Here is a 26,317-nt window from a genome sequence, read left to right on the forward strand (position 1 = left end):
CGCACTCATTCCACTGAGTAAGCACCGACCATTTCCGAAATTTCTGACAATATATTTCCGCTTCATCATGCCCCTGAGAGAGGGCTAATAAAGCCTTTTCAGCCTGAATCTCTAGGTTAGGTTCCTCATAGAGCAATCCCAATGTCAGAAAAAACGCATCCACACTGAGCAATGCAGGATCCCCTGGTGCCAATGCAAATGCCCAATTCTGAGGGTCGCCCCGTAGGAACGATATAACAATCTTGACCTGTTGAGCAGGGTCTCCAGAGGAGTGAGATTTCAAAGAGAGAAACAATTTACAATTGTTCCTGAAATTCAGGAAGGTAGATCTATCTCCAGAAAAAAACTCTGGAATAGGAATTCTAGGTTCAGACATGGGAGTGTGAACCACGAAATCCTGTATGTTTTGAACCTTTGCCGCGAGATTACTCAGGCTGGAAGCCAAACTCTGGACATCCATGATAAACAGCTAAGATCAGAGCCATTCAAGGGTTAAGAGGAGGTAAGAAGCAGCTAGACAGCAATTAAGGGCTAGTCAGATGCAGTTGAAGTTCAGACTTTCAGCTTTCATTTGAGGGTATCCACATTAAAATTGGATGAAGGGTTTAGGAGTTTCAGCTACTTAACATGTGCCACCCTGTTTTTAAAGGGACCAAATGTAATTGGACAGATTCAATAATTTTAAATGAAATGTTCATTTTTAATACTTGGTTGAAAACCCTTTGTTGGCAATGACTGCCTGAAGTCTTGAACTAATGGACATCACCAGACGCTGTGTTTCCCCCTTTTTGATGCTCTGCCAGGCCTTCACTGCGGTGGTTTTCAGTTGCTGTTTGTTTGTGGGCCTTTCTGTCTGAAGTTTAGTCTTTAACAAGTGAAACGCATGCTCAATTGGGTTGAGATCAGGTGACTGACTTGGCCATTCAAGAATATTCCACTTCTTTGCTTTAATAAACTCCTGGGTTGCTTTGGCTTTATGTTTTGGGCCATTGTCCATCTGTAGTATGAAACGACGACCAATCAGGTTTGCTGCATTTGGCTGGATCTGAGCACACAGTATGGCGGCTCTGAATACCTCAGAATTCATTCGGCTGCTTCTGTCCTGTGTCACATCATCAATAAACACTAGTGACCCAGTGCCACTGGCAGCCATGCATGCCCAAGCCATCACACTGCCTCCACCATGTTTTACAGATGATGTGGTATGCTTTGGATCATGAGCTGTACCACGCCTTCAACATACTTTTCTCTTTCCATCATTCTGGTAGAGGTTGATCTTTGTTTCATCTGTCCAAAGAATGTTATTCCAGAACTGTGCTGGCTTTTTTAGATGTTTTTTTAGCAAAGTTCAGTCTAGCCTTTTTATTCTTGATGCTTATGAGTGGCTGCACCGTGCAGTGAACCCTCTGTATTTACTTTCATGCAGTCTTCTCTCTATGGTAGATTTGGATATTGATACGCCGACCTCCTGGAGAGTGTTGGTCACTTGGTTGGCTGTTGTGAAGGGGTTTCTCTTCACCATGGAGATTATTCTGCGACCATCCACCACTGTTGTCTTCCATGGGCGCCCAGGTCTTTTTGCATTGATGAGATCACCAGTGCTTTCTTTCTTTCTCAGGATGTACCAAACTGTAGATTTTGCCACTCCTAATATTGTAGCAATTTCTCGGATGGGTTTTTTCTGTTTTTGCAGCTTAAGGATGGTTTGCTTCACCTGCATGGAGAGCTCCTTTGACCGCATGTTTACTTCACAGCAAAACCTTCCAAATGCAAGTACCACACCTCAAATCACCTCCAGGCCTTTTATCTGCTTAATTAAGAATGACATCACGAAGGGATTGCCCACACCTGTCCATGAAATAGCCTTGGAGTCAATTGTCCAATTACTTTTGGTCCCTTTAAAAACAGGATGGCACATGTTAAGTAGCTGAAACTCCTAAACCCTTCATCCAATTTTAATGTGGATACCCTCAAATGAAAGCTGAAAGTATGAACTTCAACTGCATCTGAATTGTTTTGTTTAAAATTCATTGTGGTAATGTCCATAACCAAAATTAGAAAAATGTTGTCTCTGTCCAAATATATATGGACCTAACTGTAGATCTCTTAGACCTAATGAGGCTGTTATATTTACTTTGAAAATCCATGTAGTAATAGCTGTATAATCCTTTATGAAAGTTTCAATCAATCTCCTCCTTCCAAACCTGATCGACAGCTCAGTGTCCCTCCTCCCTGCTGCTGCTGCTGAAATCTCACATTGCTCAGTACAAGCTGCAACAAGTCAAGTCAAGCTGATTGGGCAGAAAATGAATACACTTGGAATCATGAGCTCATCTTAATATCCCTATTTTGACAGTAAGTAAACCAGCCTAATCAGGTCTAAGATTTATATTTACTAATGCATGCAGTTTTTTTTATTGTTAATTCTTGGAACAGATCTGTTGTAAAGGGATAAGGAGGCTTCATTAGAACGATGGGACTTTCACTTGAATGTATATTTTTAGGGCTCATAAACATAAGTGTGGCCCTAATGATCTTTTCTCATCTTTGGTTAGTAGAAAAAAGGTGAAAATTGGAAAGTTTGACACGTGCTGGTTTCTGAGCCAAACAACTAAAAAAAAACCTTTTTTTTTTTATCTAGATACAGATGGCAGACAAGTGCATACATTTTGTAGCTGTTTTCTCATAATAGGCAATGAAGAACTGGCCAGATGAAACTGATATCATAGATACATATCAGAAAGTAACTAGTGAGGGATAATTAGCTGTGCCCATTGATTGCTCAAAAGAATGAAAAGAGAAGAGGAGAAGCTGAAGGTGGTGCAGAGGTTGTAATACACGCTAGCGGCTCCTTTGTAGGGGGATTCCTGATACACCTTCTGCATTGAGACCCAAGGACTTCAAGTTACACATTTGTAAAGTGCTTTTAATTTAAATATTCACCAGGCATTGCACCGTTAAATGCACAAATGCCATTTGAGGCGCCTTTCACCTGTTTCTCAGCAAATATCCAAGCACTTTATTCAGTCTCTCTATGTGACTTTCCCTATCTGCACTTCTCTGCTCCCCCACCCCTGTATGCAGACAGGAAAATTCCTGTAAACAGACTGTTTAAGTTAGGGTACCGTCTCACAGTGGCACTTTGGTCGCTACGACGGCACGATCTGTGACGTTGCAGCGTTGTTTGATTATCGCTCCAGCGTCGTAGACTGCGGTCACACTTTGCAATGCACGACGCTGGAGCGATAATTTCATGACGTATTTGCGATGTAGAAGCCATTGGTTACTGTGCGCACATCGTATACGATATCGTGCACACCTTTGTTACACGATGCAATCATGCCGCCACAGCGGGACACTAGACGACGAAAGAAAGTTTCAAATGATCTGCTACGACGTACGATTCTCAGCGGGGTCCCTGATCGCAGTAGCGTGTCAGACACTGCGAGATCGTAACTATATCGCTAGAACGTCACGAATCGTGCCGTCGTAGCGATGAAAATGCCACTGTGTGACGGTACCCTTAGTGTATGGATGTTTGCTTTGCAGCAGTTCAAAGCGACTTCTAAAGGAGCATGAAATGGGCATTTAAACAGCATTGCAGCAAAATGATTGGAAGAGAAGGAAGCAAAATAAGATACTGAAGTGTAACATGTGTAACTTTACCATGACCAAAGGATAAATATATATAATGTGTTAGAGAAAAAAAATGCAGACAAAATAGAGAATGTATTATGGAATATGAGAAATTATGGGAGCCAAGACATCACTTCAGGCATCTGCCTTTTTTCACTATTTTCTATTCTTGATCTAATGGCCAGTAGATCGAGAAGCTTGCAGCAGTATTATATGGATATAGTGCTGCTGCTAATTTTTCTTGGTATATATACAGACATAAATCTCCAAGGGAACCTGTGACAGAACACTGTCCCTGATGAAGCAGCAATAGGTTGCTGATCAGATTGATATATAGCTTTGTGGGAAACTGTTCACTTGTATATTTTTCATTGAAATCCCTGCTCTTTCTATGTTTAAGAGTCCAGTGGGCAGTCTTATTCAGTGACTGACAACCTTGTCTTTTATACAGAGATAGCAGTCATTATTTTAGCTTCTGCTGCCTTAAAATGTAAAAAAATATACTGCAAATGTTGCACAATAAAGTTTACCCATACATACCTGTCAAGTATTGCAATAACATTCTTCTTTGGTCGTCCAATGTTAGGCCCGTACACATGTGCTCTGGAATAAGTCCGTATAGACTGCAGCACATTCTTTAGCTGAACGTAATCCTTCCCCAGCTGACTGCCATTAACAGCTCGGCTATTTAGAGTGCGGTAATTGTTGGGTTCTGTAGGAATAACAAGATATTATTCACTGTAACATTAATGATATGCAAAGAAAGAATTTTTTTTAAGATAACCTGTATTAAAACAATGAGCACATTTGTATGTAAGGCTGACTTCACATATTTCTGATCAATTGTAAAAAAAAAAGCACAACAAAACATTTCATATAATTTTAAACCTACATTTGTTCCTTATTGAATATCGACACCTTTGGAGGGCATTTATGCACTTATATTACTTAAATACAGTGGCATGCACTGCTATTTTGGGATATTTAATGATGCTCAGGTCAAGGGACTGTGAGGGCCATTGTAAAACTGTTAGCTTGCACCTTTTGAGGTCGTCTATTGTGGATTTTAACTTGTGTTTAGGATTATTATCCATTTGTAGAAGCCATCCTCTTTTCAACTTCAGAAGGGGAACAAAGAGCCTGTAAAAGTCATATGGTGCAACATTCTGAACAATTAATTTTTAGCCCAAAATGCATGCACTTAAGTAGAAAAACAAGTTGACACCATATTTTTTGTAAAAATGTGCTATCACCAAATGTAGATATGAAGAATCATCTCACTTGTCCGGGTGCACGGCAAAATACTCCAGTAATCCCAACAGTCCAAACAATAGCACTCACATCTTCTTAAAATAATTGCATTATTGATCCAGTAGGATAAAAGGCACAAAAAATGGTTGAACACAGCAGCACAAAAATTAAAAAGGCAGAAAAGAAATATCCGCTGCAAGATACTACTGGCATCTTAAAGAGTGTGGTATAGAATGTGACTCTTACGGATGTATAAAAGGTGAATATCTTATTGAAATCCTTCTTCAGTGTAACAGATTGTCAAACTGGAAATAAATGGATGGAGTCCAGATCCTAGGAACAGGTGTCTGCTGGCCGGTGAACATTGCGGTTATTTTTCTTGGTCTAAAGCCCCAATCTTTCTTTTCACATAAAAGAGGACTAACAGAATGAACGTCATTCTCATCTATAACCTTTCCTGCCCCACTGGTGTGAAGCAAAACAACCTGACAGATGTGGAGGTGAAATTTCACGGCGTTTGCATAGTATTCAGAGCTCAAAAGAATTCCGCTTCCATATCGTTAAATTCTGCCTTGAGAGAAATCGGATATTATTGCATTTATCAATCTGTTATAAAGGATCCACCAAAGACTTTTATGGCAGGACTCCTATAGACAAGCACCTTCTAACCCAAACCAGTTTTGGAGTCCTTGACTAAGCCCCATTTTTTTGGAACACTTCATCCTACCCCAGTGATTGCTAGACTGTTTAATTGTGGCACATTACAGTTAGTCCTCGGGTTACGACGGTCTCGTGTCACGTCGATTTGTGGTTACGACGCTTTATACGATGCCTCATTCCGACTTTCGCGGTTTTGCATCGTAAGTCGAACTACGTGCAACTACGTGCAGCGGCGGAAGAATAGAGTCCAGTACTGTACGCTGTACCCGGTTACACGAGGAAAACGAGTCTCCGGCATGCCATAACACCCTAATTATGTAGGGTACTGTGTTAGGATAGGTGTTTGGATAGGCTAAGTGTTTGCAGTACTGTACTGTTATTATGGTACAGTACTGTATGAACGTATGGTCCAACTTACGTCGAAATTTGGTTTACGACGCCGCATAAGAACGGATCAACGTCGTACGTCGAGGACTACCTGTATATTTATGAATGACAAAAAACTGACGGGCATACCCAGACTAGTGTGAATAGGTGCATACCAGGAGGAGCTACCTGCATCTACAATATACAAAAAAAAGGTGGCACTCTATCATGGTAAGGCATGTCAATGTGAAATATATGAAATATGAATAGCAATACGGCTTTTGAATATTAGGAAAAAAATGTTGAGGCACTTATCATAAAATTTGGCCAAATTATATCTGCCCTTCCACCATCGTCAAGGTGGTATCAAAAACTAATGGGGCGCTACATGTGTGAACACCCCGACATGTTACATAAAAGTGGGGGTCCTTGCTGTGTGTGTGTTATGGGATGCTACAACCTTGCAGACTGCATTATGCCGGTGACTTTAGTTGGCCAGTACCAAATGTTGAGTACTTCAATGAGGGAGACCGCCAGTCCAAAATAAACTTTACTTAACAATAACTTTGTGGAAATTATAAACAGGAAGTAGCGGGTGTACATCTTTATGAACAATTCCTTCACAACACAGAACATTTCTCACATTACTGTCTCTATTCCTTCCTCTTCAGTCACTTGTCTCACTATCTTCGACGTTTCCCTCTACTTCACCACCACCCGGCTCAGTACTACTGTCCAGTTAGCAAGAGTCCTATTCTCAACTCAAGTTTCCATGTCTTCTTTACCCTTTAAGGAACTATGTTGCCAATATGGCCGATACTTAGCTTCTCTGTCACTGACGTCTTGGAACTCTTGCCCAGGGCACTCTGTCCCATCTTGGCCCGTTACCTCTCTGAAGTTATAAACTGGGCTGTACTGCCAGACGTCCTGTCCCAGGACACGTCTCCAGTCGATCACTTTGTCTTTCAGTCACTTCTCTCCTTTCTACTAGGATCTTGCTATCCTCTGCCATGGACTCCACTCGCATCATGTGGCACTGCTCACTGACCAGACATTAGGTCTGCTTTGTACGCACACTGTGCCCTAACATCTTGACAGGAAACTGGCTCTGTCGCTTCAATTTAGTCCCTTCCACTCTGGGCTAGTCCTAAACTTTAACCTTGGCTCTCTTTACCGTGAGGCACCACACAATATAACACCATTAATGCACGTCACAGTTCACATTACACAATACAATAATACTCTTGTTCTTCAAGGGGGAACGTGGACAGTATGTTCATCTCCTTACAAGCATGCCATCCCTGATCAATTGGATTGCCCCCCAGGTCGATGTTGGGTATATTTTCCTTTCCTTAAGGGGTGGGGTTTAGGTCAGTGAGCCATATAAGTATGTATGTTTATGGGAGTGTACCTCACTGGACCTCCAATATATCTTTCCCCCATATATATAACTCAGGGTTTTTCCCTGTGTTAATAAGTTATATTTTAATGATAGAATATGTTTATGTAGTAAAAACAAGTTTCAGAAATTAAAAAAAATAAAATAAATAAATTGTTTTGTGTTGCAATTTTCTGAGACCAGAAACATTTTCATTTTTAAGTCTATGGAGCTGTGTGAAGGCTTATTATTTATGTGGTACGCTGAAGTTTTTATTTATATTAATTTAGGGTAGATACGATATTTGCAGTTTCCGAAAAACTTTTTTTTCCTCTTTATGGCGTTTATTGTACAGGTTAATTCATTTTATATTTTGATAGATCGGACATTTACAGATGCAGCGATACCAGATATGTTTATTTTCTAATTTTTATATCTTTATTTTTAATGGGGGTGAGACAAATTTTTTATACTTTGTAATATTTTTACAAATATTTTCTTTTTACTTTTTTTTTTCAGTTCCCTTAGAGGATTTGAATTTACGATGGTCTCATCACTTGTTCTATAGACTACCAATGTACTGCAATATATAGAGAAAATCACAGTCTCCAAGGAAGCCCAGCTGCAGACTAGGCTTAACAGGAGACCAACATGGCAGCAATGACAGCTTTCAGCAGGCTCCTGAACACCCCGCTATGGCGTCATGGGGGGCCATGTAGCTTTATTATTTTAAATGGCTGCAAGCTGTTGTAGTTCACATTGTTAAAAGTGTAAAACCAATTTAAGCTGTAAGGTCATTTATTTGTGCTTTGTTCTGTTATTTCTTTTTTTTGTGAGTTTGCGGAGCATATGATTGATATACATATATAGATTTGTTTCCGGATTTATTTATATTGATTTATGTGACCTTTATGACAGTGCCCTAATTTTTCATTTTTTCAGGGTTTTTTTTCCAAACCCTGATATTATTTCGTCTTTGCTATTCACCCTTGATATGTTGCTGCTCCCTCCCCACTTTTCTTTATGTCCCATTTGTTTACACTGACTGCAATATCCTACATTCTGCTAGCTTGATTACCTGATCAAGAAGATGAGTTCAGGCTTCCTCTCCATGTTTCACACCAGAATACATTTGTTAGCAAATTTATTGTGAACCCTACGTCTGCATGACACAGTCTGCACAGTGCATCACATAAGAGTATCACTTAAGTGTGCTGCCCTGAATTAGACCAGAATTGAACCAGAAGGGAACTGAAGGTAACTGGATACACAGTCACATTAAAGAATGTTACTGTTTGTTTTCACTCTCACCTCTATAGTCCTCCGCTTTCTACTAACCCCTATAATCCTGGCACCTAGTAATGAACTGGTTATCTCTCCCTCCATCCTCCCCATCCATCTCACCTCCTCCTCAGATCTGTTCCTCAACATACTATCCTCCGTCTCTAAACACAGACAGCCATTTCATGCCCTCTCCTGCTCCCACCTATTAACACTTTCTTTCCTCCTCCTCACTGCTGGCGATATCGTTCAAAATCCTAGCCCTCCTCAACACATCCATACAGTCATTTCTACCTCTGATCAATGCTCTACCACAAATTTCTGCAACCTTTCTTACCTTATACCCATTTGCCCAGCCACCGCTTCCCAGTCCCTCTAACAGGAGTTCTATGGAATGCTCACTGTCTGCAACAAACTTTCATACATGAGCTTTTCATTACTAATAAACTTTCCTTCCTCTCCATCACCGAAACCTGGCTCACCCCCATTAACACAGCTTCTCTAGCTGCGCTTTCGTATTGTGGATTCCACTTTTCCCACACCACTTGTGCCAGCAGCAAGCATGGCGGAGGAGTTAGTTTTCTCCTGTCACATAACTGCTCCTTCACCCAAATCACTCTGCCACCCTCCACTACTCTCCGTTATTTCGAGGTGCACTCTGTGCGCATCTACTCCTTCTCCAACCTCTAGCTGGCTGTCATTTACCACCCCCCAAGGCCAGCCACCACCTTCTTTGACCACTTCACTACCTGGCTACTTAATTTCCTTTCCGATGACATCCCCAATATCATCATGGGTGACTTTAAGATACCCATTGACACATCCCACTCAGCCATCTCTGTGCTTATATCGCTCACTTCCTCCTTCAGCCTTGTTAAATGGTCTTTCGCAGCCACTCACAAAGATGGTCACACACTGACGTTATCTTCACCTGCCTCTGTTCCCTATCTAACATCTCTAACTCACATCTCACTCTTTCTGACCATAACCTAATAACATTCTTTTCCCTCTCCACGTGCACAATCTCCACTCCACAAACTTGCACACACTCACAAAAATCTCAAACACCTCAACCTACACTCACTCTCTAATTCCCTTCTTCCTCTTATAGACATAGGTTCCTTACGCCATGCAGATCCTGCTGCTGCTTTATATAACACCACAAAAGTTGCAGCTCTCGAATCAGAAGTCCCCTTTACACATACCAACACTTTCACACTCAACAGGCAACCTTGGTACACCAGCTTGACTAAAGAACTGAGAGGGGGCGTCCAGGGTTGCTGAGCGGAGATGGCAAAGATAATACTGCACTCCATTTACTTCAAACAGTCCCTCACTACTTTCAAGTCCACACTCACTGCAGCAAAACAAACATACTTCTCATCTCTCATATCCTCCCTGTCTCACAACCATAAACAGCCATTCATCACCTAAACAGCCATTCAACACTTTCATTTCTTTCATCCATACCCCAGCACCTCCTGACTCTCCTCTCATCTCAGCTGAAGACTTTGCCTCATTCTTCAAGCAGAATGTTGATAGCATCAGAGAAAGCTTTGGCCTACAGCCTCTCCTCATAACTACTCAGCCCTCCATCTCCAAAACCTTCTTCTTCACCATTACAGAAGATCAACTTTCCTTTATACTCTCCAAAGCACATCTCCCCACCTGTAAACTGTGACCCGATCCTGTCCCACCTCACCTCAAACCTCACCACAGTCTTCATCCAAACCTTAACCCATTTCTTCAACCTATCGCTAACAACTGGTGTTTTCCCCTCATGCTTCAACTATGCCACAATAAAATCCATCCTCAAAAAGCCCTCCCTGGAAACATCCCTTCTGTCTAGTTATCGCCCCATATCACTTCTACCTAATGCTTCAAATCTACTGGAACAACATGTCCATTTTGAACTGTCCTCCCACCTCTCCTCCTGATCCCTCTTTGATCACTTACAATCTGGCTTCCCACCACACCATTCCATTAATGCTGCCTTGACTAAAGTCACCAACGACCTACTAACTGCCCATCCAAGCAACACTACTCTGTTCTCCTCCTCCTGAACCTGTCATCTGACTTTAACACCATTTAAGACCATTCCCTCTAGCTACAGATTCTCTCATCTTTTGGTATCACAGACTTGGCCCTATCTTGTGTTGTGGATTCTGTTTGTGGGCTCCCTCTGGTGGTTACTGCTGGTACTGGGTGACTTTGGTGGGTTGCGGCCTTTGGTTTCCACCTGTCCATCAGTGGCTGGGTGTTTCCTATTTTACCTGGCCTTTCTGTCATTTCCCTTGCCGGCTATCAATGTATTCAGATGTGCTCTGTTTGGTTCCTGCCTACCTGCTCCCAGATCTTTCAGGATAAGCTAAGTGCTGATTTTCAGTTGTTTGGTTTTTTGTCCAGCTTGCTTATTATGTCTCTATGCTAGCTGGTAGCTCTAGTGGACTGAGGTTCTCCCCATGTGCCATGAGTTGGCACATGGGTTCTTGTAATCTCAGGATGGTTTTTTTGATTAGGGTTTTTTGCTGACCGCTCAGTCCCCTTTTGTATCGTTCTGCTTTCTAGTTTACAGCGGGCCTCAATTTGCTAAAACTATATATATCATCTCTATGTGTGTGCCTTCCTCTCATTTCACCGTCAATACATGTGGGGGGCAACTATATCTTTTGGGGTTCATTCCGCTGGAGGCAAGTGAGGTCTTTATTTTCTCTGCAGTGCTAGTTAGCTCTTAGGCTGGTGCGTGGCGTCTAGAACCAACGTAGGCACGCTCCCTGGCTATCTCTAGTTGCGTTTGTCAGGCGTAGGGCAGCGGTCAGCCCAGGTTCCATCACCCTAGAGCTCGTCCGTAATATATTTGTACTTTGCTTGTCCTGCGCTATCCCTAGCCATTGGGATTCATGACAGTATAGCCGGCCCACAAAGTGTTAATTGTTTGGGCTGAAGCAGGAGAAAGAGAAGTGTTTAAGGGAAATTTTTTTTTTTTTTTCCCTTCAGAGTTTTGCTGCCTAGCCCTTAATTGCTGTCTAGCTGCTTCTTACCTCCTCTTAACCCTTGAATGGCTCTGATCTTAGCTGTTTAACATGGATGTCCAGAGTTTGGCTTCCAGCCTGAGTAATCTCGCGGCAAAAGTTCAAAACATACAGGATTTTGTTGTTCACACTCCCATGTCTGAACCTAGAATTCCTATTCCAGAGTTCTTTTCTGGAGATAGATCTACCTTCCTGAATTTCAGGAACAATTGTAAATTGTTTCTTTCTTTTTAAAAACTCGCTCCTCTGGAGACCCTGCTCAACAGGTCAAGATTGTAATATCTTTCCTGCGGGGCGACCCTCAGAATTGGGCATTTGCATTGGCACCAGGGGATCCTGCATTGCTCAGTGTGGATGCGTTTTTTCTGGCATTGGGATTGCTCTATGAAGAACCTAACCTGGAGATTCAGGCTGAAAAGGCTTTATTAGCCCTTTCTCAGGGGCATGATGAAGCGGAGATATATTGTCAGAAGTTTCGGAAATGGTCGGTGCTTACTCAGTGGAATGAGTGCGCCCTGGCTGCAAACTTCAGAAATGGTCTTTCTGAGGCCATTAAGGATATTATGGTGGGGTTCCCTACGCCTACAGGTCTGAATGAGTCTATGGCTATGGCCATTCAGATTGATTGGCGTTTACGGGAGCGCAAACCCGTGCACCAGATGGCGGTGTCTTCTGAACAGGCACCTGAGACTATGCAATGTGATAGAATTCAGTCCAGAAGTGAACGGCAAAATTATAGGCGGAAAAATGGATTGTGTTTCTATTGTGGTGATTCAGCTCATGTTATATCAGCATGCTCTAAACGCACAAAAAGGGTTGATAAATCTTTTGCCATTGGTACTCTGCAGCCTAAGTTCATTTTGTCTGTGACTCTGATTTTTTCACTGTCTTCCATTTCCGTCGATGCCTATGTGGATTCGGGCGCTGCCCTGAGTCTTATGGATTGGTCATTTGCTAAACGCTGCGGTTTTAGTCTGGAACCTCTGGAAGTTCCTATTCCTCTGAAGGGAATTGACTCTACACCATTGGCTATGAATAAACCGCAGTATTGGACACAAGTGACCATGCACATGACTCCCGTTCATCAGGAGGTGATTCGCTTCCTTGTACTTTATAATTTACATGATGTACTAGTGCTTGGTCTGCCATGGTTACAAACTCATAATCCTGTCCTGGACTGGAAAACAATGTCTGTGTTAAGCTGGGGATGTCAGGGGGTTCATGATGATGCACCTCCGATTTCAATCGCTTCATCTACTCCTTCTGAGATCCCTGCGTTTTTGTCTGACTATAGGGATGTTTTTGAGGAGCCTAAGCTCAATTCGCTCCCTCCGCATAGAGATTGTGACTGTGCTATAGAATTGATTCCTGGCAGTAAGTTCCCTAAGGGTCGTTTATTTAATCTGTCACTGCCAGAGCATACTGCTATGCGGAATTATATTAAGGAGTCCTTGGAAAAGGGACATATTCGTCCATCTTCGTCCCCTCTGGGAGCAGGTTTTTTTTTTGTGGCAAAAAAAGATGGTTCCCTGAGGCCTTGTATAGATTATCGCCTTCTGAATAAGATTACAGTCAAGTATCAGTATCCATTGCCATTATTGACTGATTTGTTTGCTCGCATTAAGGGGGCTAGGTGGTTCACTAAGATAGATCTTCGCGGTGCGTATAATCTGGTGCGGATAAAACAGGGTGATGAGTGGAAAACCGCATTTAATACGCCTGAGGGCCATTTTGAGTATTTGGTAATGCCTTTTGGACTCTCCAATGCTCCGTCAGTCTTTCAGTCCTTTATGCACAATATTTTCCGTGAATATCTGGATAAGTTTATGATTGTGTATTTGGATGATATTTTGGTGTTTTCTGATGACTGGGAGTCTCATGTTCTACAGGTCAGGAAGGTGTTTCAGGTTCTGCGGGCCAATTCTCTGTTTGTGAAGGGCTCAAAGTGTCTCTTCGGAGTCCAGAAGATTTCTTTTTTGGGGTACATTTTTTCTCCTTCTACTATTGAGATGGATCCCGTCAAGGTTCAGGCGATTTGTGACTGGACACAACCTACATCTGTTAAGAGCCTTCAGAAGTTCTTGGGGTTTGCTAATTTTTATCGTCGGTTCATTGCTAATTTTTCCAGTATTGTTAAACCTTTGACTGATTTGACTAAAAAGGGTGCTGATGTTGCTGATTGGTCTCCTGCGGCCGTGGAGGCCTTTCAGGAACTTAAGCGCCGGTTTTCTTCTGCTCCTGTGTTGTGTCAACCAGATGTTTCACTTCCTTTTCAGGTTGAGGTTGATGCTTCCGAGATTGGAGCGGGGGCGGTTTTGTCACAGAGAAGTTCTAATGGCTCGGTGATGAAGCCATGTGCATTCTTCTCTAGAAAATTCTCGCCCGCCGAGCGCAATTATGATGTGGGTAATCGGGAGCTTTTGTGTTGTGAATTTGGATTCTGGGCTCCCCCGGTGGCTACTGGTGGAATTGAACTGGTGTCTTCATCTTCTCTGTTCACCTGTTCCCATCAAGATGTGGGAGTCGCTATATAACCTTGCTGCTCTGTTAGTTGCTTGCCGGTCAACAATGTTATCAGAAGCCTCTCTGTGCTTGTTCCTGCTCCTAGACAACTACTAGATAAGTTGGACTTTTGTCCATGTTTGTTTTTGCATTTTGTTCCAGTTCACAGCTGTAGTTTCGTTACTGTGTCTGGAAAGCTCTTGTGAACGGGAATTGCCACTCTGGTGTTATGAGTTAATGCCAGAGTTTTAAAGTAATTTCTGGATGGTGTTTTTGATAGGGTTTTCAGCTGACCATGAAAGTGTCCTTTCTGTCTTCTGCTATGTAGTAAGTGGACCTCAAATTTGCTAAACCTATTTTCATACTACGTTTGTTATTTCATCTCAACTCACCGCCAATACATGTGGGGGGCCTCTGTCTCCTTTCGGGGTATTTCTCTAGAGGTGAGCTAGGACTAATATTTTCCTCTGCTAGCTTTATTTAGTCCTCCGGCTGGGCTGGGCATTTAGAATCAACGTAGGCATGCTACCCGGCCACTGCTAGTTGTGCGTTAGGTTTAGTTCATGGTCAGCTCAGTTCCCATCTTCCAAGAGCTAGTTCCTATATATGCTTATGCTATGTTCTCTTGCCATTGAGATCATGACAGTTTGACCGGCCCGCAAAGTGTTAATTGTTTGGGCTGAAGCAGGAGAAAAAGAAGTGTTGAAGGGAAATTTTTTTTTTTTTCCCCTCAGAGTTTTGCTGCCTAGCCCTTAATTGCTGTCTAGCTGCTTCTTACCTCCTCTTAACCCTTGAATGGCTCTGTGTCCACCTGTTTGTAATGGATCTTCAGAGTGTAACTGCAGGTTTGAATAATCTCGCCACGAAGGTACAAAATTTGCAAGATTTTGTTTGTCATGCACCTGTATCTGAGCCGAGAATTCCTTTGCCGGAATTTTTCTCGGGGAATAGATCCGGGTTTCAGAATTTTCGAAATAATTGCAAATTATTTTTGTCTCTGAAATCTCGCTCTGCCGGAGACCCTGCACAGCAGGTCAGGATTGTGATTTCCTTGCTCCGGGGCGACCCTCAAGACTGGGCCTTTTCATTGACACCAGGGGATCCTGCGTTGCTCAATGTGGATGCGTTTTTTCTGGCCTTGGGGTTGCTTTATGACGAACCTCATTTGGAGCTTCAGGCAGAAAAAACTTTGATGTCCCTATCTCAGGGGCAAGATGAAGCGGAAATTTACTGCCAAAGATTCCGTAAATGGTCTGTGCTTACTCAGTGGAATGAGTGCGCCCTGGCGGCGACTTTCAGAGAGGGTCTCTCTGATGCCATTAAGGATGTTATGGTGGGGTTCCCTGTGCCTGCGGGTCTGAATGAGTCCATGACAATGGCTATTCAGATCGATAGGCGTTTGCGGGAGCGCAAACCAGTGCACCATCTGGCGGTGTCCACTGAGAAGTCGCCAGAGAGTATGCAGTGTGATAGAATTCTGTCCCGAAGCGAGCGGCAGAATTTTAGACGGAAAAATGGGTTGTGTTTCTATTGTGGTGATTCTACTCATGTTATATCAGCATGCTCTAAGCGCACTAAAAAGCTTGGTAAATCTGTTTCCATTTGCACCTTACCGTCTAAATTTATTCTATCTGTGACCCTGATTTGCTCTTTGTCATCTATTACCACGGACGCCTATGTCGACTCTGGCGCCGCTTTGAGTCTTATGGATTGGTCCTTTGCCAAACGCTGTGGGTATGATTTAGAGCCTTTGGAGACTCCTATTCCTCTGAAGGGGATTGACTCCACCCCATTGGCTAATAATAAACCACAATACTGGACACAAGTAACTATGCGTATTAATCCGGATCACCAGGAGATTATTCGCTTTCTGGTGCTGTATAATCTACATGATGATTTGGTGCTAGGATTGCCTTGGCTGCAATCTCACAACCCAGTCCTCGACTGGAGAGCTATGTCTGTGTTGAGCTGGGGATGTAAGGGGGCTCATGGGGATGTACCTGTGGTTTCCATTTCATCATCCATTCCCTCTGAAATTCCTGAGTTCCTGTCTGACTATCGTGACGTCTTTGAAGAATCCAAGCTTGGTTCGTTACCTCCGCACCGAGAGTGCGATTGTGCCATAGATTTAATCCCGGGTAGTAAATACCCAAAGGGTCGTTTATTTAATCTGTCTGTGCCTGAACATGCTGCTATGCGAGAATATATAAAGGAGTCCTTGGAAAAGGGACATATTCGTCCATCGTCATCTCCCTTAGGAGCCGGTTTTTTCTTTGTGTCAAAAAAAGACGGCTCTTTGAGACCATGTATTGATTATCGGCTTTTGAATAAAATCACTGTTAAATATCAATACCCATTGCCGTTGCTGACTGATTTGTTTGCTCGCATAAAGGGGGCCAAGTGGTTCTCTAAGATTGACCTTCGTGGGGCATATAATTTGGTGCGAATCAGGCAGGGGGATGAGTGGAAAACCGCATTTAATACGCCCGAGGGCCACTTTGAGTATTTAGTGATGCCTTTTGGTCTTTCTAATGCTCCGTCAGTTTTCCAGTCCTTTATGCATGATATTTTTCGCGATTATTTGGATAAATTTATGATTGTGTATCTGGATGATATTCTGATTTTTTCGGATGACTGGGACTCTCATGTCCAGCAAGTCAGGAGGGTTTTTCAGGTTTTGCGGTCTAATTCTTTGTGTGTGAAGGGTTCTAAGTGTGTTTTTGGGGTACAGAGGATTTCCTTTTTGGGATATATTTTTTCCCCCTCTTCCATTGAAATGGATCCTGTCAAGGTTCAAGCTATTTGTGATTGGACGCAGCCCTCTTCTCTTAAGAGTCTTCAGAAATTTTTGGGCTTTGCTAACTTTTATCGTCGATTTATTGCTGGTTTTTCGGATATTGCTAAGCCATTGACCGATTTGACTAAGAAGGGTGCTGATGTTGCTGATTGGTCCCCTGATGCTGTGGAGGCCTTTCGGGAGCTTAAGCGCCGTTTTTCCTCTGCCCCTGTGTTGCGTCAGCCTGATGTTGCTCTACCTTTTCAGGTTGAGGTCGACGCTTCTGAGATCGGAGCTGGGGCAGTGTTGTCGCAGAAAAGTTCTGACTGCTCCGTGATGAGGCCTTGTGCCTTCTTTTCCCGTAAATTTTCGCCCGCTGAGCGGAATTATGATGTTGGGAATCGGGAGCTTTTGGCCATGAAGTGGGCTTTTGAGGAGTGGCGCCATTGGCTTGAGGGGGCCAGACATCAGGTGGTGGTATTGACTGACCACAAAAATTTGATTTATCTTGAGACCGCCAGGCGCCTGAATCCTAGACAGGCGCGCTGGTCATTATTTTTCTCTCGGTTTAATTTTGTGGTGTCATACCTACCGGGTTCTAAGAATGTTAAGGCGGATGCCCTTTCTAGGAGTTTTGAGCCTGACTCGCCTGGTAACTCTGAGCCCACAGGTATCCTTAAGGATGGAGTGGTATTGTCAGCCGTTTCTCCAGACCTGCGGCGGGCCTTGCAGGAGTTTCAGGCGGAGAGACCTGATCGTTGCCCACCTGATAAACTGTTTGTTCCTGATGATTGGACCAGTAGAGTCATCTCTGAGGTTCATTCTTCTGCGTTGGCAGGTCATCCTGGCATTTTTGGTACCAGGGATTTGGTGGCAAGGTCCTTCTGGTGGCCTTCCCTGTCACGAGATGTGCGAGGCTTTGTGCAGTCTTGTGACGTTTGTGCTCGGGCCAAGCCTTGTTGTTCTCGGGCTAGTGGATTATTGTTGCCCTTGCCTATTCCTAAGAGGCCTTGGACGCACATCTCGATGGATTTTATTTCAGATCTGCCTGTTTCTCAGAAGATGTCTGTCATCTGGGTGGTGTGTGACCGTTTTTCTAAGATGGTCCATTTGGTTCCTCTGCCCAAGTTACCTTCTTCTTCCGAGTTGGTTCCTCTGTTTTTTCAAAATGTTGTTCGTTTGCATGGTATTCCTGAGAATATCGTTTCTGACAGAGGGACCCAATTCGTGTCTAGATTTTGGCGGGCATTCTGTGCTAGGATGGGCATAGATTTATCTTTTTCGTCCGCTTTCCATCCTCAGACGAATGGCCAGACCGAGCGGATTAATCAGACCCTGGAGACATATCTGAGGTGTCTTGTGTCTGCTGACCAGGATGATTGGGTTGCTTTTTTGCCATTGGCGGAGTTCGCTCTCAATAATCGGGCCAGCTCTGCCACTTTGGTGTCCCCGTTTTTCTGTAATTCGGGGTTTCATCCTCGATTTTCCTCTGGTCAGGTGGAATCTTCGGATTGTCCTGGAGTGGATGCTGTGGTGGAGAGATTGCATCAGATCTGGGGGCAGGTGGTGGACAATTTGAGGTTGTCCCAGGAGAAGACTCAGCTTTTTGCCAACCGCCACCGTCGTGTTGGTCCTCGGCTTTCTGTTGGGGATTTGGTGTGGTTGTCTTCTCGTTTTGTCCCTATGAGGGTCTCTTCTCCTAAGTTTAAGCCTCGGTTTATTGGCCCGTATAAGATATTGGAGATTCTTAACCCTGTTTCCTTCCGTTTGGACCTCCCTGCATCCTTTTCTATTCATAACGTTTTTCATCGGTCATTATTGCGCAGGTATGAGGTACCGGTTGTGCCTTCCGTTGAGCCTCCTGCTCCGGTGTTGGTTGAGGGTGAGTTGGAGTACGTTGTGGAGAAAATCTTGGACTCTCGTGTTTCCAGACGGAGACTCCAGTATCTGGTCAAGTGGAAGGGATACGGCCAGGAGGATAATTCTTGGGTGAATGCATCTGATGTTCATGCCTCCGATCTGGTTCGTGCCTTTCATAGGGCCCATCCTGATCGCCCTGGTGGTTCTGGTGAGGGTTCGGTGCCCCCTCCTTGAGGGGGGGGTACTGTTGTGAATTTGGATTCTGGGCTCCCCCGGTGGCTACTGGTGGAATTGAACTGGTGTCTTCATCTTCTCTGTTCACCTGTTCCCATCAAGATGTGGGAGTCGCTATATAACCTTGCTGCTCTGTTAGTTGCTTGCCGGTCAACAATGTTATCAGAAGCCTCTCTGTGCTTGTTCCTGCTCCTAGACAACTACTAGATAAGTTGGACTTTTGTCCATGTTTGTTTTTGCATTTTGTTCCAGTTCACAGCTGTAGTTTCGTTACTGTGTCTGGAAAGCTCTTGTGAACGGGAATTGCCACTCTGGTGTTATGAGTTAATGCCAGAGTTTTAAAGTAATTTCTGGATGGTGTTTTTGATAGGGTTTTCAGCTGACCATGAAAGTGTCCTTTCTGTCTTCTGCTATGTAGTACGTGGACCTCAAATTTGCTAAACCTATTTTCATACTACGTTTGTTATTTCATCTCAACTCACCGCCAATACATGTGGGGGGCCTCTGTCTCCTTTCGGGGTATTTCTCTAGAGGTGAGCTAGGACTAATATTTTCCTCTGCTAGCTTTATTTAGTCCTCCGGCTGGGCTGGGCATCTAGAATCAACGTAGGCATGCTACCCGGCCACTGCTAGTTGTGCGTTAGGTTTAGTTCATGGTCAGCTCAGTTCCCATCTTCCAAGAGCTAGTTCCTATATATGCTTATGCTATGTTCTCTTGCCATTGAGATCATGACACTTTTGGCCATGAAGTGGGCATTTGAGGAGTGGCGTCATTGGCTTGAGGGTGCTAAACATCGTGTGGTGGTCTTGACTGATCACAAGAATCTCATTTACCTTGAGTCTGCCAGGCGTTTGAATCCTAGACAGGCTCGTTGGTCGTTGTTTTTTTTCTCGTTTCAATTTCGTGGTTTCATACCTGCCAGGTTCAAAGAATGTGAAGGCAGATGCTCTTTCCAGGAGTTTTGTGCCTGACTCTCCTGGAGACTCTGGGCCTACTGGTATCCTTAGGGATGGGGTAATATTGTCCGCCGTATCCCCAGACTTGCGACGTGCATTGCAGGAGTTTCAGGTGGATAAACCGGATCGTTGTCCACCAGAAAGACTGTTTGTTCCGGATGATTGGACCAGTAGAGCCATCTCCGAGGTCCATTCTTCTGTGTTGGCTGGTCATCCTGGAATATTTGGTACTAGAGACTTGGTGGCCAGGTCTTTTTGGTGGCCTTCCTTGTCTAGGGATGTGCGTACCTTTGTGCAGTCTTGTGAAGTGTGTGCTCGAGCTAAGCCTTGCTGTTCTCGGGCCAGTGGGTTGTTGTTATCCTTGCCCATCCCGAAGAGGCCTTGGACGCACATTTCCATGGATTTTATTTCTGATCTCCCGGTTTCACAGAAAATGTCTGTTATCTGGGTTGTGTGTGACCGCTTTTCTAAGATGGTTCATTTGGTGCCCTTGCCTAAGTTGCCTTCCTCCTCTGAGTTGGTCCCTTTATTTTTTCAGAACGTGGTTCGTTTGCATGGGATTCCGGAGAATATCGTTTCTGACAGGGGATCCCAGTTTGTGTCTAGATTTTGGCGGACGTTTTGTGCCAAGATGGGCATTGATTTGTCTTTCTCGTCTGCATTCCATCCTCAGACGAATGGCCAGACGGAGCGAACTAATCAGACCTTGGAAACTTATTTGAGGTGTTTTGTTTCTGCTGATCAAGATGACTGGGTTGCTTTTTTGCCACTGGCCGAATTTGCTCTTAATAATCGGGCTAGTTCGGCCACGTTGGTCTCTCCTTTTTTTTGTAATTCGGGGTTTCATCCTCGTTTTTCCTCTGGTCAGGTGGAGCCTTCGGATTGTCCTGGAGTGGACGTGGTGGTGGACAGGCTACATCAGATTTGGAATCAGGTGGTGGACAATTTGAAGTTATCTCAGGAGAAGACTCAGCAGTTTGCTAATCGCCGTCGCCGCGTGGGTCCCCGACTTCTTGTTGGGGATTTGGTGTGGTTGTCTTCTCGTTTTGTCCCTATGAAGGTCTCTTCTCCTAAGTTCAAGCCTCGGTTCATCGGTCCTTATAGGATCTCGGAGATTCTTAACCCTGTATCTTTTCGTTTGGATCTCCCAGCATCGTTTGCTATTCATAATGTGTTCCATCGGTCGTTGTTGCGGAGGTATGAGGTGCCCGTTGTTCCTTCGGTTGAGCCTCCTGCTCCGGTGCTGGTGGAGGGAGAATTGGAGTATGTTGTTGAGAAGATCTTGGATTCTCGTGTTTCCAGACGCAAACTCCAGTATTTGGTTAAGTGGAAGGGTTATGGTCAGGAGGATAATTCCTGGGTGGTCGCCTCCGATGTTCATGCGACTGATTTGGTCCGCGCCTTCCATAGAGCTCACCCTGATCGCCCTGGGGGTTCTCGTGAGGGTTCGGTGACCCCTCCTCAAGGGGGGTGTACTGTTGTGGATTCTGTTTGTGGGCTCCCTCTGGTGGTTAATGCTGGTACTGGGTGACTTTGGTGGGTTGCGGCCTTTGGTTTCCACCTGTCCATCAGTGGCTGGGTGTTTCCTATTTTACCTGGCCTTTCTGTCATTTCCCTTGCCGGCTATCAATGTATTCAGATGTGCTCTGTTTGGTTCCTGCCTACCTGCTCCCAGATCTTTCAGGATAAGCTAAGTGCTGATTTTCAGTTGTTTGTTTTTTTGTCCAGCTTGCTTATTATGTCTCTATGCTAGCTGGTAGCTCTAGTGGACTGAGGTTCTCCCCATGTGCCATGAGTTGGCACATGGGTTCTTGTAATCTCAGGATGGTTTTTTTGATTAGGGTTTTTTGCTGACCGCTCAGTCCCCTTTGGTATCGTTCTGCTTTCTAGTTTACAGCGGGCCTCAATTTGCTAAAACTATATATATCATCTCTATGTGTGTGCCTTCCTCTCATTTCACCGTCAATACATGTGGGGGGAAACTATATCTTTTGGGGTTCATTCCGCTGGAGGCAAGTGAGGTCTTTATTTTCTCTGCAGTGCTAGTTAGCTCTTAGGCTGGTGCGTGGCGTCTAGAACCAACGTAGGCACGCTCCCTGGCTATCTCTAGTTGCGTTTGTCAGGCGTAGGGCAGCGGTCAGCCCAGGTTCCATCACCCTAGAGCTCGTCCGTAATATATTTGTACTTTGCTTGTCCTGCGCTATCCCTAGCCATTGGGATTCATGACAATCTTGGATCTCATCATACCTGACATTAAACACCTCCCACTCACACACCACCTTGCCCCCTATCTCTTGGTGTCCCCCAAGGTTCAGTTATCAGTCAGTCAGTCAGACAGCTCAGAGTACCACGGCTTTCAGTATCACCTCTATGCTGATGACACACAGATCTACCTCTCTGGGCCTGATATCACCTCCTTACTAACCAGAATCCCACAATGTCTGCCGCTACTTCATCTTTCTTCTTTGCTAGATTTCTAAAACTTAATATAGATAAAACACAATTCATAATCTTTCCACCATCTCACTCAACCCCCTTAACAGACCTATCCATCAAAGTCATTGGCTGCTCACTCTCCCCAGTCCCCCAAGCTCACTACCTTGGGGTAACCCTTGACTCTGAACTCTCTTTCAAACCACATATCCAAGCCCTTTACTCATTCTGCTGACCCCAACTCAAAAATCTCTCCTGGATCCACACATTACTCAACCAAGAATCTGCAAAAACACTAGTGCATGCCCTCATCATCTCCTGCCTCGACTACTGAAACCTCCTGCCTTGTGGCCTCCCTCTAACACTCTGGCACTCCTCCAATCTATCCTAAACTAAGCTGCCTGAGTAATCCACATATCCCCCTGCTATTCTCCGGCCTCTCGTCTCTGCCAATCCCTTCACTGACTCCTCATTGTCCAGAGACTCCAGTTCAAAACCCTAACCTTGGCATACAAAACCATCCACAATCTGTTTCCTCCTTAAATCTGTGACCTTGTCTCCTACTGTTTACCTGCATGCAACCTCCGATCCTCACAAGATCTCCTTCTCTACTCCTGTCTTATCTCCTTCCCACAATCGCACACAAGATTTTTCCCGTGCATCCCACCTATTATGGAACTCTCTACCCCAACATATTAGACTCTTGCCTACCACAGAAACCTTCAAAAGGAACCTGAAGACCTTTTCTGACAAGCCTACAACCTGCAGTAACCTTCGTTCCACCAAATCGCTGCACGACCAGCTCTACACTCACCTACTGTATTCTCACCCATCCCTTGTAGACTATGAGCCCTCGATGGCAGAGTCCTCTCTCCTCCTGTATCAGTCGGTAACTCTTCTTGTTCAAAAGTATTGTACTTGTTTTTTGTTAATTATACCTCTTTTCACATGTAAAGCGCAGTGGAATAAATGGCGCTATAATAATAAATAATAATAATACAAATATTTTGACAAATTTAGTTTTTTTTTATTATAATTCTGTAAAATACCCAAGTATTCTAATGTATTATAGCCTTTAAATATAACAGGAAATACCCAGCTGTTAGCGCAAACCTCAATTATTATGCTTGTGAGCTAACAGTAAATGCCTCCAACACTGTCCAATTAATCTATTGGCCAATCAATCATCATTGCACATAAGCTCTTTTCTGATCTTTACATTGGGTTTAAAGAGGTGAAATGTCCAAGACTGGAGATTTCTCCCACCTCTGACATTTCTGTGGAGTGATGGGTATCCATCCCAGCCGCCGCAGTTAAGGTTCAGTTTCCACCATTTAAAAAGTTAAAGGATATAGGAAAGGGAGGGAAAGGTGAAACGAGCTCTCCAAGAAAAAAAATTATATACTGGGTTTCACATAACAGAGGGAATAAGGGTCTAATGTACCATAACCCCAAATCTATACATCACCAACAAGACACTGATTAACTTGGGTTATGGACCCTGCGTCTGGGAACTTCTGCCACAATGGGGACACAAAACACATTGACATGATAGATGACGGCTTGTGCTGCATTCAGTAACAGACCTCTAAACATTTCTGTACACAAGTAATAGGGATTTCTCTGACTCACCATTTCCCAATTCCCATGAAATGTTGTACTTCTTGCTGGCGCTGTATTTTAGTAAGCTGAGCACACTGGAGCTGTTCCAAGAATTATCTGAGTTTCGTCGAAGAGCGTTAAGTCCAAAAATCAGATGAAGTCCAGAGCAGTCAACAAAGTTATAGAGTTTGTCAAGAGACCTGGCTGGGAAGAAACAGAAAGCTTGTAATGTATACTAGTATCTCAATAGGGAACCAACAGCAACTCTGCCGACATGATAAGGAGATTACATGTATTAGGTCCGGGGGTTATTCCTGTTCCTCTCTGTGTGCTGCACTACCGTACTCATGAAATTATTAGAATATATTTTAGTCAAATGTTTAATGCTCTTCCTAGGTTTGTAATATCTATGTCAGATCTACCTATCAATCATCAATCTATTGTACAAGCTATGTATCTCATTTCTATGTATCTGCTTACTGTATCTATCATGCCTGGCACTGAGCTGTCGGTACAGATTGGACACAGACTGCTCCTGCCGGCAATTCAGCGGCTTCCACTGACGTCACGTCGACAAAGCAGTGACTTCTCGTCCACTCTGCTCTGTTGACAGGGTGTGCCTACCAATGTCATGCTGATTGACAGCCGATTCCATGCTGCCTAACTGCGGGGAGCTGGCTGTCAATCAGCATAACATCGGCAGTCACAACCTGTCAAGACAAGCTTCTCTGTTGACGTGGAGCAGCCGGCAGGGGCCGGCAGTGACCGCTGTGAGCCGCAGTCAGGTAGAATAGGCAGGTCGTTGTCTCTGCTAGCAACTACATGTCTGTTAGTTTTTAGGCCCATAGTAAAAAAATATTCCTGTACACACCCTGTAATATATCTAACATCTATCTCAAATCTATTAATCATAAACCTTTCTATATCAACTTGTAATCTTCAACATACTTAACCGTTTGCAATAACAGTAATTTTGACCAGGTTTGCCACTGTACATATGCAATATCTATCTCAAGTCTAGTCAACCATCTTCTATCTATTAGTAATGAGCGAATAAACTTGTTGCTCGGATTTTTCCGAGCACGCTTGGGTCATCTCCGAGTATTTGTGACTGCTCGGAGATTTAGTTTTTGTTGACTCAGCTGCATGATTTATGGCTGCTGGACAGGCTGAATACATATGGGGATTCCCTAGCAACCAGGCAACCCCCACATGTACTCAGGCTGGCTAGCAGCCATAAATCATGCAGCTGAGTCAACAAAAACTAAATCTCCGAGCAGTCACAAATATTCAGAGACCACCCGAGCGTGCTCGGGAAAACCCGAGCAACGAGTATATTCACTCATCACTATCTATCTATCTATTATCTATGATCTATCTATTATCTATCTATTTATTTATCTATCTATTCACTGTGTAACAAACTTTTCTTTATTTTTTGTTCCTGGGTCCAAAGTGTATTTTTCTAACCCATTATGCCTAAAACAAATAGAAAATAGTTGTTGTTCCACAATAACTTTGCTTCTGTGATCAGAACAATGAAGTCTACTCAGTATTGAATACGAATGGAGAATTTTCCCGAAAACAGACAAATTTCAAAATGTCATTGTCCTGATCACAGAAGCAAAGTTTTTGTGGAACAACAACTATTTTCTATTTGTTTTAGGCATAACAGGTTAGGAAAACACACTTTGGACCCAGGAACAAAAAATAATAAAAAAATTTGTTATAGTGTAATTTCCTTTTTTTTGACACAATAAATACGAAATTTTTCTGGCCTGTGGTCATAAAATCAAAGTTTGTGCTGAATATAGTCGTTTTTCCATAGTCTTTAAACATAAGCAGTTTAAATATTACACTTGGAAGCCAGGAACAAAAATTGTGTTACATAGTGTTATCTATCTATTATCTATCTATCTATCACATCATGTTACATTGAAGAAGATACATAGCACAGATTGATATAAAGTTTTGCGTGAAAAGATTTAGCATAGCTTAGTATTTTATTCATTCAAATATTTGCTAATTCTGGACTTAGATGAAATAAAAAAAAACTATCTGTTCTATTGTATTTGATACCTAATGAGTTAACTTTTGTTAAGTCCAAGTGGGTGTTATCAGATACTTTTCACTGGGCTTGTGCACTTCTTCTCTCTATATAAATTGCTTTGTAATAACACCCACCTGGACTTAAATAAAGTTATCTTTCTTAGATCCTAATACTTTGATTGCTAATACTGTATCTCCACAAGGCAGAGAAAAAACAAACATTCTATTCTGCTCTGCAGCAATTATTATACTGTGCCCTGTTCAACATAAAAAAAATGGTGAACGGTGCTGTTCAAATGA

At 43.5% G+C, this 26,317-nt stretch overlaps 1 protein-coding gene across 1 annotated transcript in view; it reads right to left on the bottom strand.

Moving 5' to 3' along the window:
• The window catches only part of HPSE2 (heparanase 2 (inactive)), a 412,602-nt gene that overhangs the window by 146,706 nt on the left and 239,579 nt on the right, over positions 1-26,317 (bottom strand). The window contains exons 4-5 of the mRNA XM_077258334.1: positions 23,999-24,172; positions 4,177-4,348 (exon numbers count right to left, since the gene is read on the bottom strand). Coding sequence (XP_077114449.1) covers positions 4,177-4,348; positions 23,999-24,172 — 346 coding nt within the window. The remainder of the gene's footprint in view (positions 1-4,176; positions 4,349-23,998; positions 24,173-26,317) is intronic.

Source organism: Ranitomeya variabilis, chromosome 4 (assembly GCF_051348905.1).
Source record: "Ranitomeya variabilis isolate aRanVar5 chromosome 4, aRanVar5.hap1, whole genome shotgun sequence".
Taxonomy (NCBI): domain Eukaryota; kingdom Metazoa; phylum Chordata; class Amphibia; order Anura; family Dendrobatidae; genus Ranitomeya; species Ranitomeya variabilis.